This window comes from Phaseolus vulgaris, chromosome 8, assembly GCF_000499845.2.
Source record: "Phaseolus vulgaris cultivar G19833 chromosome 8, P. vulgaris v2.0, whole genome shotgun sequence".
Lineage (NCBI taxonomy): Eukaryota > Viridiplantae > Streptophyta > Magnoliopsida > Fabales > Fabaceae > Phaseolus > Phaseolus vulgaris.
The window spans coordinates 56,576,956-56,593,433 of NC_023752.2; the positions used below are offsets into that span (position 1 = coordinate 56,576,956).

General features: G+C 30.9%; 4 protein-coding genes and 1 long non-coding RNA gene across 5 annotated transcripts; 3 read left to right on the top strand and 2 right to left on the bottom strand.

The window, feature by feature from the left end:
- Positions 1-439: 439 nt before the first annotated feature.
- On the top strand, positions 440-1,449 carry LOC137825385 (uncharacterized). The gene is made up of 3 exons (XM_068631059.1): positions 440-571; positions 644-702; positions 861-1,449. The coding sequence occupies exons 1-3, from the start codon at positions 440-442 to the stop codon at positions 1,447-1,449; spliced, it is 780 nt and encodes a 259-aa protein (XP_068487160.1).
- Positions 1,450-2,369: 920 nt separating this feature from the next.
- Positions 2,370-3,221, bottom strand: LOC137825386 (protein MAINTENANCE OF MERISTEMS-like). Its single transcript, XM_068631060.1, has one exon. The coding sequence runs from the start codon at positions 3,219-3,221 to the stop codon at positions 2,370-2,372; it is 852 nt and encodes a 283-aa protein (XP_068487161.1).
- Positions 3,222-3,631: 410 nt separating this feature from the next.
- On the bottom strand, positions 3,632-4,625 carry LOC137825894 (uncharacterized). Its single transcript, XR_011083372.1, has 2 exons — positions 4,321-4,625; positions 3,632-3,888 (listed from the first exon to the last, which is right to left on the bottom strand). It is a non-coding gene; the product is annotated as an uncharacterized lncRNA (long non-coding RNA).
- Positions 4,626-6,388: 1,763 nt separating this feature from the next.
- Positions 6,389-7,961, top strand: LOC137824468 (uncharacterized). The gene is made up of 2 exons (XM_068630118.1): positions 6,389-6,527; positions 7,350-7,961. The coding sequence occupies exons 1-2, from the start codon at positions 6,431-6,433 to the stop codon at positions 7,718-7,720; spliced, it is 468 nt and encodes a 155-aa protein (XP_068486219.1). The 5' UTR covers positions 6,389-6,430; the 3' UTR covers positions 7,721-7,961.
- Positions 7,962-14,622: 6,661 nt separating this feature from the next.
- Positions 14,623-15,978, top strand: LOC137826426 (glycine-rich RNA-binding protein 3, mitochondrial-like). The gene is made up of 2 exons (XM_068632384.1): positions 14,623-14,799; positions 15,315-15,978. The coding sequence occupies exons 1-2, from the start codon at positions 14,703-14,705 to the stop codon at positions 15,680-15,682; spliced, it is 465 nt and encodes a 154-aa protein (XP_068488485.1). The 5' UTR covers positions 14,623-14,702; the 3' UTR covers positions 15,683-15,978.
- Positions 15,979-16,478: the final 500 nt, after the last annotated feature.

Below are 16,478 nucleotides of genomic sequence, written 5' to 3' on the forward strand. Positions count from 1 at the left end.
GTGGATTTACAGTGGTGGTGGTGCATTGTTGTGAGGTAAGAACCGATAAGGTGCTTCTTTATCGCATTTTGTTCGAGCTCAGTTAGTGACGGATACCGATATTCGAAAGTGTTTTTTAACGTTACGGATGTAAGCGTCCGTAAGTGAGTAACATTTTCTGCACCATATCACTGCATTACGGATATAATTATCCGTAATTGTATTTTGAATTATGGATATCCATATCCGTAGTTGTATTTTGAATTATGGATATCCATATCCGTAGTTGTATTTTGAATTATGGATATCCATATCCGTAGTTGTATTTTGAATTATGGATATCCATATGCGTAGTTTATTTTTGAATTATGGGTATCCATATTCGGAATAGATGATTATTTTATGCAAGCTAAGTTTTTTTTTTTTTTCAGGATTGTGAATGGATACACAAGACTCATACATGGGAATTTTAGGAGAGAATGATTTGTGGGATGGATTAGACGATGTTGATATGGAGCAGTCAATAACTTACAATGCGTTAGATAATGAAGATATGACACATAAGTGTAGTGAGGCATTTACTACAAATGAGGTAATGTAAATGTTGGGGTTTTGAATTTTATTGTTTATGAACGATTTTAAAATTTGGCATATGTTATTGTAGGTATTTCGTGATCGAGATGAGCTGTTAGAGTGGGCGAGAAATGTTGGTTATAGTTGTGGGTTTGTTATTGTTATATTAAGGTCGGATACATGGACGGGCCAACGAGGAAGGATGACATTCGTATTATTAGGTTGTGAGAGATGAGGTAGATACAGGCGGTATAAAAAAACGTAGATATAAGTGGAACGGGAAGTAGGAAGTGTGAGTGTCCTTTCAGATTGCGAGGCAAACCAGTCAAAGGTGGTCAGGGGTGGATGGTTGAATTAATTTGTGGATCTCACAATCATGATTTGGCAGAGACAATGGTAGGTCATCCGTATGCTGGAAGGTTAATTGTAGAGGAAAAGGTTATGGTGGAGGATATGACTAAAACTTCAGTGAAGGCAAGAAATATTTTACTAACAATGAAAGAGAGAAATGAGAAGAATGTGACGACGATAAAGCAAGTTTATAATGCAATGTGTGTTCACCGAAGATCACAACGAGGTCACAGAACAGAAATGCAACAATTCATGTTGTTATTGGAGCGAGACATGTACGTGCATTGGTGTAGGTGTGAAGAGGTGTCGAATGTTATGCAGGATATATTTTGGACACACCCAGATTCATTAAAGCTAGTGAACTCATTTAATATTGTCATATTGATGGATAGTACGTACAAAACAAACAAGTATAGGATGCCTTTACTTGAGGTTGTTGGGATTACATCAACTGGTTTGACTTTTTCCGTTGCATTTTGTTTACTAGCAGCAGAAAAGGAAAACATTTTTTGTGGGCCCTTGATAGACTTAAAGGATTGTTTTTGAGAATTGATTCATACCCTAGGGTGGTAGTATGTGATAGAGATATTGCCTTAATGAATGCAGGGAGAATCGTGTTTCCTGAAGGTTATAATTTGCTATGTCGATTTCACATTGATAAAAATGTGAAAGCAAAATGTAAAATGTTGGTGCATCCAAGGGAGGCTTGGGATCAAGTAATCAAGCTTCGAGATCTGTTGTGGATTGTGATATTGTTGAGGCCTTTGAAGATCGTGTCAACGCTTTTCAAGTTGTTTGTTTTCCATGGCCTATATTTATTGGTTATGTGATGGATACATGATTATGTCCACACAAAGAAAAATTTGTGAAGGCATGGACAGATAAGGTAATGCACTTAGGAAACACAACAAGTAACAGGGTTGAGGCGGTACACTAGAGCCTAAAAAGAATTCTTCAAAATTCTATGGGGGATTTATGTTTCTGTTGGGATTCGATCAATAAGATGATTATTTTACAACATAATGCAATCAAAGCTTCATTCCAAAAAAGTCTTAATGTGGTGGGACATCGATTTAAGGTTACAGCTTACAAAAAATTGTTAGGTTTTGTGTTAAAATATGCTTTGATCCTTATTTCTGAAGAGCTTGATAGGGTCAAATTAGTGGGGTTTGATAAAAATCGGTGTGGATGTGCTCTTACATGTACTCATGGTCTTCCGTGTGCGTGTCAATTGGCTTCATTTGGTGTGGGTAGCATACCATTTAAATCAGTACATGTCATGTGGACTCGATTAAGCTTTGAAGATATTGCAAGTGAACAATGTTCATCTGAGTTGTCAATTGACAAAGAGTTTGAGGTGATCGCGAAGCGGTTCAAAGAGTTGGATGTTGCAGGTAAGGTTAACATCAAAACTAAATTGCAAGAGATAGCCTTTCCAGAGAAGACATCTATTAACACACCACATGTTAAGGATGTGACTCCTCAGGATGTGCTCCATGGCCACGTGCATCTGAGGGTACCTGTAGAGGGCGTTCATCATCCTCTGCATGAATCACATATGGATGTGATACAGATCTAAACCAAGACATGTACTCTTCAACGCAAGTGTCAGGATAAGGTGCTTTGGCCATATCATTTATGACATAATCAACATAATGTAACCATCGACGGTCCATTTCATTTGTATCCGGATCACCATGTCTAAGTACAGATGGGTTACGAGGGATGATCTGTGTATATCCATACTGACGCGGAACACGTTCTGGCATGTGCAATTGTGTCCAATTTCCAAGCCTCAAATAACCAGAGAATAATGAAATCCACTCGAATGGACGTTCTTCCCTATGCTCGTCATATGGACAAAACCGAATTGAAGCTGGTGTCAATGCATCTAACTGTGATCGAACAACAACAATTGAAGTACCTTTTCCTACATCGTACATCCTACATCGAGGTTGGTCTTCAAAATATAGTGGTTGCATACGTCTCATCCCTATAGACGGGAAGTGCTCATAAATCCACCCTTGCAACAATGTTGCATAACCAGCTAGTTGCTTAGTGTTTGCATAACTGCAATCTCCTAGTTGCTCGTACATGTGAGTTACTGCAGCTCCCGCCCAAGAATATCCACCGGTCAACCTCAAATCAACAAAAAATCCAACATAAAAAACATTAACTGATGTAGCACTCTTGTCGGCAAATATAGTGCAACCGACAAGGTGAAGTAAGTAAGCTTTGGCAGCCACAATCCGTTGCTTCCTTGAGCATGCATCTTCGTACACATCTCTTAACCAACTCAGGCGCACATGAGCTCCCATACAGTATCTGTTTTTTCAGATGCATTTCCACGGTCAACACGGAGAGCTTGTACCAATAAATCAATGGCCGAATCTGCATCTAAGGTTTCCTAACTGTAAAATTGTCCGACAATAGGTAAATGCAACAAATTTGACACATCATCAAGAGTGATGGTCATCTCTCCAACCGGTAAATGAAAGCTGTTAGTCTCTGCATGCCAGCTCTCTACAAAACCTCACAACAATCCTCGGTCTAAAACCTCATAACTAGCCTGAAGCAAACCCCCTAAGCCACACATTTCTACGATAGCCTCTATGCGCACAAGAGGTGCTCCTAACTTATTTATCTTCCCCCCATGTGAAACGACCTTCAGCTCACCACGATCTTACAATAATCAATATATATCATCAATAAATACATACATACCAAATACAAGAAATTAATTTTCATTACTTACTAAACCATCCCATAACTGTCTGGATACATGATGTTCATAATTAATAACGACTTATCCACTGGCCCTCCTGGATAGCCTTCATCATCAATTTCAACTTCTTCTCCTTCAATATAATCTTCAAAGTGTTCATTTGAAACCGAAGTACTAAGACCACTCCGTCTTCTTCTCACCGATGCAGTTGGTCGCACACGGTCCAAATTAGAACTTCCTCCACCTCTAGTCCTTACCATCTTACTTTTCATAAAAATAACATTCAATCCAAAATTACAATGGAACACAAATAGTATAGAAGAACAATATATTGTTGCGTTAACTACCTAACACAAATACATACAGTTGTTTATGGATGGAAAAATCCATAAGTCATTAAAATATCCGCACAACAATTACATAGACCGGATAAAAATATCCGTAAGTCAAAAATGAGTTCTGCACAAAAATATCCGCACAACAATTACATATACCGGATAAAAATATCCGCAAGTAAAAAATAAGTTCCGCACAAAAATATCCGCACAATAATTACATATACCGGATAAAAATATCCGTAAGTCAAAAATAAGTTCCGCACAAAAATATTCGCACAACAATTACATATACCGGATAAAAATACCCGCAAGTCAAACTATAATTTCGAAAAAAAATATCCAGAAGTCACTTACCTTATTTTCTCCGACGTTCTCTCCGGGCTTCCTCTCCGTTCAAGGGCTCCTTCGCGCCGTTGCAGCTGATGGTTTGTCGTCGAAATCAAACGGAACGAAAGACTTGTTGTCCTTCCCTGCGAAAACCAAGAGGAAGCTGGTGTAGATGAGTTGCGGCTGCGGGTTGAATGCAGAAGTGAGGGTTGGGTGCAGGTTTTTCATTCACATTCTTCACTTAACCTAATTTAATATTCATTAAGGGCACTTTTGTCTTTTCACGTCAATGATCAGGTGCAGGGAGAAGGGAGAATGTGCCTTTTTCTTGATTCTCCCTTTTTCCTCTTAGTCCCAATTCTTCGTCGTTTAGATCCGATCGGTCATCTACTAACCTGAAGTACGTCACCCAATATGAATGTTATTGGGCCGTTTGTGGGATCAGAATGCTCGGCCCATGTCCGATCAAGCCCGGGACGGTACAACTTCTAAACTCAATATCTCAAATTCAAGAACACCTTTCCAAAAGATTATCATGTTTTCAACTTTTACTCAAAATAACTGAAAATAAATATTAAGGAAAGACCAAACAACTAGAACTCTAAAAGCCATAATATCAATTAAAAGAAAATCTAAAAGCTAGTTAAGAGAATTAAAGATTTTAACTACTCAAACTAAGATTATGAGAATAAAATAAATTAAGTAGCCAGAGGAACTTATTCTATTTTAAAAACCAATAAGATGAAATGTGTTGTTTAACTTGCTACTACCTACAATATAACATTTGTTAAAAAAGAAAATTGAAGTACAATATAACATTTGATTAAAAGGAAAATTGAAGTTAGAATTAGAGGGAGAAGGGGTGAGTTAGGTTTGCTTGGATGAGGATAGAGTTGGAAAGGGAAGCAAAAGAGGGAATAGTGAATGATGTAAAGAAACTAAGTAGATTTGAATCAAAAGTTTCTAAATGATTTTATTGATATAATAAAATGAAAGTTATTTATTTATTATTTTAATTATTTAGTTTTTAATATAAAAGCATATATTAATAATATTGTTTTAATAAATTAATTTTTTTATTGTATTTATAATTTAATTAATTATTCTATTAAAATATATATATAAATAAAATATTAATAATATAATTATTAAAAAATATCAGTTATATTTTTAATGTTGTTAAACATAAAAATAGTAAAATATTTAAAAACATAATCGAGATTATGTGATGACTATGTTGGAGATTCCACGTCGACTAAAGATTAGAGTCTTTCATTGTATATAAGTGGATGCAAACCTCAACTCTATGAAGTGACTTTATGGGATTGAATTAGGCTTAAAGTCACTTCATAACACACTATTTTTATTATTATTATTATTAAACGTAAAAGTGGTAAAATATTTAAAAATATAATCAATTATGTAGTAAATATTTTATTATTATTCACTTTTTTTCGTAAATCCTCTTTATAGAGTACAGAATATTTATAAAAGAAATTTTTTATCATTTTTCATAATTTATGTCTTTTTTTTTTTTTACTTTTTTTTTCCTTCTATCTGCATGAATAATATATAAATAATATATCAACATGAAAAAATACAGTTTTAGAAGGAGAGAGAGAGCATATTCAACACTTTTACTATAAGAGAAAAAAGAACATAAAAAAAGAAAAGAAAATGGAAGGAAGAATGGGTCTTGGACAGGTTGTCACATTAAAGACTAGGTAGAATAATATAGACTAATAAAGTAAATTTCTAATAAAATAAAATAAAATAAAACATTTAACAGATTGCGTATAACTTGTGCATAATGTTTTTAATAATTATGGTAAATAAAAATAATATTATGATAAAAAAAATAGGAGTAGGTGTCTACTTCTCTAGTTTTGATAACATTGCATATAGTGTCTACGTACAATAATAATGGTGGGTTTCAATTTCACAGCCTACATTTTTTACCATTGAAAAATGGAGAAAGAGATGAAGAACAAGTCTTTGAAAGAATGTTGTACGCTATACGGCGGCAATTAAGAGAAAGGTCCCAACCTTTCCCTTCTCCACTCCTATATATATTCCACTAATTTTCTCATTCTTCAATACCACAACAAATACTCTCATTTTAGTTTACTACTGAAAAATGAGTTCGAAGATAACAATAGCACTTGTCCTAGGTATCTTGGTAATGTTCTTTTTTATGTCATCACAAGTGGAAGCCAAGAAGGATTTCAAAGAGGGTGAGCTATTTCTCATAATATACTTTCTCAGAAGTATTTTAAAGTAATATCATGTTAACAAATATTTTAAAGAACACTAGATATATTTTTTTAAATATACTAAGTTTATGAAAAGATGTTCCTATATATATATATATGTATATATATATATATATATATTATAAACATGCAAATGTTTTTGTCATTGTAATTTTTTCTTCTTTTATACTTTTTGTCGTTGTGTTTACTTTGTTGTGGTCCTTGTATTTTTTTATTATTTTATTTTAACTAATCTAATATCTCTAGTTTTTTAGATTGTGCTCTTTTGATATATAAATTATTTTTGAGATTATGTTTAAAAAAATAGATATGTTACCAGGGTTAAAACAAAATATAAAAAAAAAAGACAACAAGTGAAGAAAAAATAGTTAATATCGTTTCGAACTAATTGCAATAATAAGAGGCATAATTTCAGAAAAAAAAAACAGTGAAGCCTTTCTATTTATTAATTTTTATTTAGCAACCTTAAAACATTTATCCAGAGCATTAAACAATTTTCTTTTTTATTTTTTAAATCATATCCATATGCAGTGGACTCCCCTTCCGCCATTATTTTTCCAATTTGTTATCATTTAAACCTTTTCTTATGTTTTAAACAAAAACATTTTCACACTCCAATCTTTATCTTCACTTTTGTATTTTTTCTATTAAATCCCTTACCATTTTCTTACTCTTCTATTCCTATCCATCTTCTTCCTCACAAATTATATATAGCTAATGCGTGTGAAAAATTCACTTTTCTATAGTAAATAGTTCATGTGTTAAGAGCTAATGTGTTTGCAGATGAGGTTGTTGGAGAGACAATTGGAGTGGATGGTGCCAACTTAGTTGCTCGAGGTGGAGGTTTCCCAGGTGGTTTCCCTGGTGTTGGCGGTTTCCCTGGTGTTGGCGGTTTCCCTGGTGGTGGCGGTTTCCCTGGTGTTGGCGGTTTCCCTGGTGGAGGATTTCCTGGTGGTGGCGGTTTTCCTGGTGGTGGCGGTTTTCCTGGTGGAGGTTTCCCTGGTGGTGGCGGTTTCCCTGGTGGAGGTTTCCCTGGTGGCGGTTTCCCTGGAGGCGGCGGTTTCCCAGGTGGTGGCTTTCCCTCATGGTTTTGTCGTTTCAGATGTTGTTCAAGGAATCAATTCACAGGACAATGCTTTAGGTGTTGCACATAATATTGGGAAGAATATCACAAATGAGACAGTGCAGTTCAACTTAATTATAGTGACATATTTCATGAATAAAATCTCGTGTTATGAGAGGTATGGATAGATAGATAGCATGGACTGTGTCTTTCCTTCCATTCTTTCTCAGCACTATACAGATATTTCACAGGTTGAATTAGTGTTGAATAATACCAAAGATATGTATCGTTTCACTTCTAATATGAGATATATGATCATCTTTTATAAGTAAGTTTTTGCTTCTCTATTATTACCATGTCATTATAAAGAATACTATATATTTATAGATAAAAAAATGTCTTTTTATTGTTTAACATCTTTTTTTCATGTACCATTAGTGATAAAACTTTTATAGCAATATAAGAATAGTTGTAATACTCTTCTTACTTAACCTGGTTATGTAAAAAAAAACTAATCACTAACACATGTGGGTTCTAAGAAAAAAAAAATCAACACATAGAACTTTCTATTTGATAATAGTGGAAGTAAATTGTGGGTGGAAATGAATTGGTTAAAAAATAACCTTTAAAACTGTTAGACTGCACACACATCTTTTTATTTTTTTCTATTTCAATTATTAAACAAATATTAGCATTTAGAGTTAGTTACTTAAATATTATAAATGTAATTATTAGTAAAGATAATTAAACATTCTGTTTTGTTTAATTTAATATATTTTCTTCTTTCACTATTTTATTCCATTTATTTTGATGTTTACCTTTTATTCCAAAACACCAACAAAAACATTGCAACCACTATTCTTCTTTCTAGCGATAAATCTCTCCCTGTGTAGAAGACATGTTCACAAGACAAGTTAAAGTCATTGGCATTTAACAAAAATATAAAATAATTAAAATGAAGATGATCCTAAACAATTAACACGTTGTCCTCCAATCAGATTAAGCAACAAAAGAAATTTTGTAACCATCTTTAAAAGGATGATTAGGCAAAATAACCACAAGCGATAATTTTGAGAGGAGAGAAATTAGTCTTAACTCAACAATATGCTCATTATGTAATGAGGGAGAGGAAACTCTTCAACACCTTCCTTTCACATGCAAAATGTTTATGGTGTTTGGAATCTATGTTGTAGTTGGGTGAGTATAACTTATCCAACTTAAAGAACCTAACGTAAGGAACCTAAGACTTTCAACATTTTTATTTATTCCAAAACATCTCAAAGGAAAACAAGGTCTAAAAGGGTGTGTGAATAACACATATTTGAATAATTTAGAAACATAGGAATAAGGTGATTTTTTAAGGTTTACAGAGGAAATTTTCCATTTAACAGACATGGACTGTATGAAAAGCAAAATATTTTCTGTGTTTTTTCCTATTTGATTGGATGATGTGCCCTCTTGAATGGTTAAAATATTTGAAGTGGTTTTTTACTCTTGTTTATGTTGTGTAATTATGGTTCTGTTCTAACAATGAATTTAGATATGTTTGAGTGTTTTTTTAAGGAGATGTCTGGAATTTAGTGTGCAGGTCCAGTTATCATCACAGTATTTTGCTAGATAGTTATAGTCACTAGTGGCCATCTGTTCTGTGGGTTATAGACATGATATGATGTTATGTGTGACAAAGGCCTCCTTGCAAACAACAGCATTAAACCAGAGTTATATGTTTTCTCTGTTTTGCTGCATACCTGTAAAGTCGTGTTTTTTTTTTTTAATCAATAATGAATAAATTAAATTAAATTAAGAGATATCTCAATCCATATAAATCAACTACATGGTTACACATCCATATAACTTAAACCAAAACGATCATTAAGAGGCTATAATTACGTAAAATAACCCAAAAAGAAACACAGAACTACATTAGCTCACCTACACCCGAAAAGCATACAAAGATATACAGAACAAACTTGCATTACACACAGACTACCCTTTGGTCCTTACTACACCCAAAAAGATACACAGAACTAAAATGCAGTACACATTTGCCAATTTCTGGTCCTTTTTTATTTCCTATTCCTTGATAGTGGGAAAGATTGTTGTTCTCTGTACATAATCTTGCAAGAGCGCGGTGAAGACTAATATCTCTTAACTTTTCTTATAGAGTTCTTTAGATACTTTCAACAGTAATTTCCTCTAGGAAATATCTAACTGGTGTGGAGAACTTCTGTTTTGGAAGGCAACATGCTATGTTGCATTTTTTTTTGTTACCCTACGGCGAGGTTTCTCTTTAGAACCCTTTTGGATTCTACTATGTGCATTGCCGCACTTAGCTGCAGGGGTCTGGTTCTGTGGCAACCTCTGCTGCAAGAAAAGCAATGAGATCCTAAGGAAAGCATCAACATCTCTGTTTTTTTATTTAGGTTCCTCTTTTGTTCGGCATGGGGTGTATATAACTTTGATAATCATAAAAAAATTAACTTTTTGATATGAATGATTTAGATATAAATATATATAATAAAAGATAGATTTATAATTAAATAATATAAAAAAATATTAAAATAATAATATTAGGGCTGTATAAAAAAATAAGATTATTAATATATCATTACAAAACAAACATTTAGATTTCTTCTTTATTTTACTATGCTGCTTGGTTTTTTGGGTTTGTTTTGGAAGCATATAATATCTCTTTTTTATATATATGAGCGGAGTATTCTTAGATGTTTCATCTTATTTAATTAATTCAGTATCAATAAAAGAATTCTTTAGAAAGACAAAAACAGAGATTTTCTTTACAAATAATCATATTTTCATTCTTTGCTATTCAACTAAAATATAATAATATTTCACATTTTTTTTAAAAAAACACTGGGGAAAAATTTAGCATGAGAATTCAAAATATACAAAAATTAGTAAAATTTAAATTCCATAAGTATATCATTATAAATGTATCAAATTTTTAAATTCTTTTAATTATTTAAATTTATATATAATAATGCATAATTCTAATTATTGTTTTTCATTAGTAAGATACAAAATAATTTCATATCAACTCATAGTAATTATAATAACAATATTTTTATAAAACTAAATATATGTTCTTATTATTTATTCAATTGTTTTTGCTATAGATTATACTATACTGGTTCATAAATATATTACATTATTAATTTTTTTAGGTAGTTTTTAAAAATTCAGAAATTAGGTATCACACGTTCTACCCACACTTAAGAACACTCTTTCAAAGTTAATAGGTTAATTATTTTTTCTACTTAAATAATAAAAATTTACTCAATTATTATTATAATTTAATAAATATTTTTATAAATATTTTTTTACTTCTTATATATGAAGAGGAAATTGAAACCCATTCTCAACATTATTATTTATTTGGTCTCCCATTTCAATAATAGTAATTTATTTTTTAAAATCATGACATTGCATATTTTAACTATATATAAAAAGATTCTTTGTGTTCCTTTTTCGTCAACTTTATATACAAAAATTAGTAAAATTTAAATTCCAAAAATATATCACTATAAATATATGAACTTTCTAAATTCTTTTAATTTTTCAAATTAAATAAAACGTGATCACAATAATTAAAATTACTAATAATATATAAAAATTTTAATGATATTTTTTGATATAATATTATTATATTATAAGTTTATGTACTTGTATAGATTAAAATGGGGTCTAGATAGTACTTGGAACTGGGATTGACATTAACAATTGTTTTTTATTTCTCAGTTCCTCCTCCTTCATCCTTCTTGTATTCGCTCCTTAGTGTTGGTCATTCCTACACTCCTTTTGTACTCCTCAACACTTCTACTTTTCAACTCTTTGATGCTCAGTCAGGAGTTAACCTACAGAAGGTTCTATGACGATCAAGTCACTACTCTGTATTAAGAGTGTATGATATAATTGATAAAAGCATACTTTATACTCTTGTGTAGAAGACTTATTTATAGTGTTTATTAGTGGACTATTTCATTCATGGGTCGTATCTGTAGGAACTAATTGAAGTAAATAAGAGAAGGCAAAAGGTTGTAGCAACTTATAGAACGTAATGCACAAAATTACAAAACTGATCTTATTCATTTTGATTCACTCAATCATATATATATAATAATTACAATTACTGGAATCTATAAACTAAGAATACTAACAGGCCTGTAAATTGACCATTAATGCTATATAACGGTAAAATAGTTTAAGGGTAATAAAATATGAATTAATAATAATAAAATCTGAATTAATAACCAACAGTATCATCTAATATGTATCTTCAATAACACAGTGTTAGCTGATTTATCTCAAAGTTCTCAGATTTATCGGGTGCAGTTTGGATTTATAAGGATATTACCATGATTTGTAAGGTGCTTGTCATATATCCTTGATTTACTCTAATTAATCATCCGATTGGTTGACCAACAATGTTAAGTGACATGACTCATTCAGTCTCGGTATAGTTCATAACAAGATATATTTTTCAATTAATATATAATAAGTTTACAAATATCATCATAAATTGTAATATATTTCTATATACATATGTTATACGAAGAAAACACTAACTTGTAATGTCGTAATCTTGTAACAATAAACTATCAATTCTCTAAATTATATATTATTAATGTGTCATAAATATATTAAATTAGTTTTATTTTTTATTTTTTATGCAGTTTTTTAAAATTCAAGAAATTATAGATGATATGTTCTACCCATAATTAATAAAACTCGTTCAAGGGTAAACTATAATTTAATTATTATTTTTGAAAATTGTAATTCTTTATAAAGTTATTTTTAGTGGCAACAATCATCAAAAGATATTTCTCTTTCGTTTTTAGTATAATAAAAAATCTTTAATCTTAATAAAAAAATTTAGTTTCAATAATTTTGAGTCGACTCCATCGGTATATTTGATCACGTATTTGGTATTTAATATTTGTCACGTATGTTATTTAGAGAGATAATTAACGTTAATTTAGTTTTAACCTTAATAGAAGCTTTTATCTTTTTATCTTATGTTTTTATCTACACAAGGATGGACCATTGGTGGTTATGGCCACTCGGAATTTTTGTTACAGAAAAATTAAGGTTGAAGAACCGAAAACAAAGGTCATTCGAAAAGAAATCTAGGGCCACGTTTATCAATTTTATGATTATAGTAATTATTGAAACAAAAATATATTATTAAATTATAAAAGTATTTTATAAAAAATATAATAAAAATAAATAATTTTTTGATTTTATTATAAATGATTTATTTTTTATATATGTGATTTATTTTATTGTAAGTAGTTATATGAGTTTTTAAAAAAATTGTTACCTAATAGATAAAATTGTAATTACACCAAAGGATACTTAAAAGAGTAAAATTGATTTTTCTTAAAGAGATCCTTTTTATATATTACTAGAGATGTATCTCTTTATATATATATATATATATATATATATATATATATAATACATAATTAACTTTTAATTTTGGTTTCAGTGTTATTTTCTTTTTTAAAATTTGAAGTTATTAACTTTTGAATTTTCTTTTTTTTATAAAATCCTTTATTCAAAGTCTAAAATATATTTTGGTGTTTAATCTTCAATCTAAAATAAATAAATAATATTTATTTTAATATTTTAAAGAGATATTATGTGCTTATATACACAATATATAGTGCAGCCTCATATTATCACATTAGACTTAATTGAAAGTCTCAAATACATTTTTAATTTTGAGAAAATTATGGGTACATAACTGGAAATTTATATATTTTTTAATTTTAATATGTTTAAAATCACTATCTTAATTTCTTGCTTCAGAGATTTTACTTTTCAAACTTTATAGAGAATTACAATTTCTAACATGTCCTAATAACTAGGACACGTATATTTTAGAAGGACCTATGCTAACCTACTCGTACAGCATATTTTTTTTTTTTGTAAATAGAAAAGTTGACAATAACTAAATATAAATTGGAAAAGTTGAATTTATTTCCCTCGATGAAAAATTGAAAAATTCTTTAAGAACATCTATCCCTCATGTGAATTAATGAATTTGACAAGTTGACAATGAGTTTAATGTAAGTAGTTGAATGGAAATTAAACAACAATAAGAATTAGTAGGTCATTAATCAATTTTAGAACTCGAGATTACTCCGAGAATAGTCATAATATATGCATTTTATTTTATTAGACATATTAAAATTTTATTTGAACATATATGTAAATCTTCATATAAATGATAATAATTATTAATTTTTATTATTAAAAAAATCCCATTAAATCCTAATTTTAAATTCACCACTAGATCGTTTACCTGACATTCTATTAAATACATAAGCCCTTGTACACGCCAATTAAAAAATGTTAACTTATTTTACAATGACAAAAATATGAAACTCTTATTCACATTGGGATAGAATAAAAGCTAAAAAGTTTTTTACCTCATATAGAATTAAATTTTAACTTTTGCTAATCCTCTTTTTAAAGACTTGTGTTAAAGGTAAGTATACACAAATTATTAAAAAAAAATTGGAAAATAAATCTAAAAATTGTAAAAGAACTCGTTTTTTTATCAGAAAAAATAAAATAACTTTATGGTATCCCAACCTTATGCAGTAACAGCCTATACTCTCCACCTCTTACAACTTTTCAACTAAACCCAATACAACTTTTCAACTAAACCCAAAAAGAAATCTGAAAATGCATGTAATGTTATTTTGCTTTGATTGATTTTATACTAATGGTAATATAAGTAGGTGTCTAGTTTCCACTTTGATGAAGTTCATACACGTAATCACCTACAATAATTAATTAATGTGCTTAAATTTCATAGGCTAGAACTTTTTACCATTGAAAATAAGAAGGAAGATTAGCTGGTGATGAAGAACATAACTCGGTTCTTAAGTTGAGAATAAAGTCTGAATGAGTACGCTACGGCGCCATTTAAGAACAAGGTCCCAACTTCTCCCTCTTTCCTTCTATATAATGACTCTGCATTCTCACTAATTTTCTCATCCTTCCACACTAAACACATTTCCTTTCTGTTAATCTGCTATTGCAATATGGCTTTCAAAAGGAAGATATCATTACTTATCCCAACCCTGTTCGCCATTTTCCTTTTCCTCTCCTCAGATGTGGCAGCAAGGGAATTGAAAGAGAGTGAGCTATCTATCCTTTTACGTACCTTCTTTTTTCATTTGCAACTTTAAAGTAAGAGATAAAGTATAAAATGTTATCAATATGATTTCTTTTATCGTTCAAATTTTATAAACAACTACACAAATTTTGCAAAGCAAACTACTACCTATATATGCATATAAAAAAGTGTTCAAATCATAAATTAAATTAAGAGAGTTAAACTCCAAATCAATTTACCAGGTTTTTGTAAAGATAATTTTTTTAATAGATTTTTAACACACACACACAAAAACACACACACACACATATATATATATATATACATAAAACAAAATGACCATTTGAAAGAGATAATTGGGTAGAAAAACACATATGTGTGCCTTTCTTAATGTATTTTTATGTAATATCATTAAAACATTTTTCAATATACAATATGTTTACCATAAAGGGTTTCTTAATCTTTTTCATTCGGTCATAAGGAACTCTCCTTCTAACCTTTTTATGTTTTATAAATAATCATGGTGGTGGCTTCCCAGTTTCTGGTCGCGATCGTCGTGCGTTCTCTGGCGATGGTGGCTTCTTGGGTGGTTCCTACGGTGGTGGTGGATACTTTGGCCCCTACCGTGGTGGACCTGGACCTTTCGGTGGACCTTTCGGTGGACCTGGACCTTTCGGTGGACCTTTCGGTGGACCTGGACCTTTCGGTGGACCCTATGGTGGTGGGTACGGTTTCCCCTACTATGGAAGATTTGGTTCCGGTGGATTCGGTTCTGGTGAATTTGGACCTGGTGGTGGATTCAATAACTTTCCTGGTGGTCGTGGTGGTAGTGGTGTTGGATTCGGCAACTTTCCTGGTGTAGCCGGTGGGTTACCTAACAATCCTGCTGGTGGAAGATTGCCGTGATAGGTATTATCAATATGGGGATGTAGCGAGAGAGTTGAGAGAGTGCAATTCTACGTACTTAATAATATATTTCATCAATAAAATCTCTTGATGTTATGAGAGGCATGGATGGAAAGACAGCAAAGATGCATGCATGCATGCTTTGTCTCTTTTCTCCTCACCTTTCTTACCACAAGGAGATAGGTTTCAGCAATAGGTTTTTACTTTATGCCTGTGATCTTTGATTAGTTTAAGAGCATACTTAAATATCTGCTGTACAAATAAGTTGTCTTCAATCCTGATTTTTTCTTCTGCTATTACTATCTATCATCATCCTCTTTGCTGTTAAGTTTCTCCTTAATTCACTCTGTTTATCATATCATTACAATTTACAGCCATGTGTATTGATTCAGAAAGCAGATAAATTAGAAAGCCTAAGCTTAATCTAACAAGGTCAACGCTGCAGTATTTAATTTCCCCATTATGCCTAACTTAAATGAATAAGGACTAAAACATCTTAGATCATGAATATTGTATAAATGTCAAGAATAATATCATATAAATTAAAAGTATCCTTAATGAACAAAAAAATTAACAGGTAAATATTAATCCTCATTTTTAGTCTATTCAAGACATGCCAGAAAAAAGTAATCAATGTATGATTAGTTTGTTAAAAAGAAGAAGAAAAAGGAAGCTAATAATCGCTAAGGAACCAATATCACATAAAAGATTTAAATTATGTTTCGTATGACATTTTTTTTGTCATTTTTATTTTAATTATAAAGCATTTTTTTAATTAGATTTTTTTATTGAAAAT

What these genes read in the sequence shown, in the direction of transcription:
- LOC137825385 (XM_068631059.1), top strand. Translation starts at nt 440, where the DNA reads ATGGGAATTTTAGGAGAGAATGATTTGTGGGATGGATTAGACGATGTT. An exon ending in AGGCATTTACTACAAATGAG is followed by an intron (nt 572 to 643) that starts GTAATGTAAATG and finishes ATGTTATTGTAG; the next exon opens with GTATTTCGTGATCGAGATGA. An exon ending in AATGTTGGTTATAGTTGTGG is followed by an intron (nt 703 to 860) that starts GTTTGTTATTGT and finishes GTGTCCTTTCAG; the next exon opens with ATTGCGAGGCAAACCAGTCA.
- LOC137825386 (XM_068631060.1), bottom strand. Translation starts at nt 3,221, where the DNA reads ATGGGAGCTCATGTGCGCCTGAGTTGGTTAAGAGATGTGTACGAAGAT.
- LOC137824468 (XM_068630118.1), top strand. Translation starts at nt 6,431, where the DNA reads ATGAGTTCGAAGATAACAATAGCACTTGTCCTAGGTATCTTGGTAATG. An exon ending in CAAGAAGGATTTCAAAGAGG is followed by an intron (nt 6,528 to 7,349) that starts GTGAGCTATTTC and finishes ATGTGTTTGCAG; the next exon opens with ATGAGGTTGTTGGAGAGACA.
- LOC137826426 (XM_068632384.1), top strand. Translation starts at nt 14,703, where the DNA reads ATGGCTTTCAAAAGGAAGATATCATTACTTATCCCAACCCTGTTCGCC. An exon ending in AGCAAGGGAATTGAAAGAGA is followed by an intron (nt 14,800 to 15,314) that starts GTGAGCTATCTA and finishes GTGGCTTCCCAG; the next exon opens with TTTCTGGTCGCGATCGTCGT.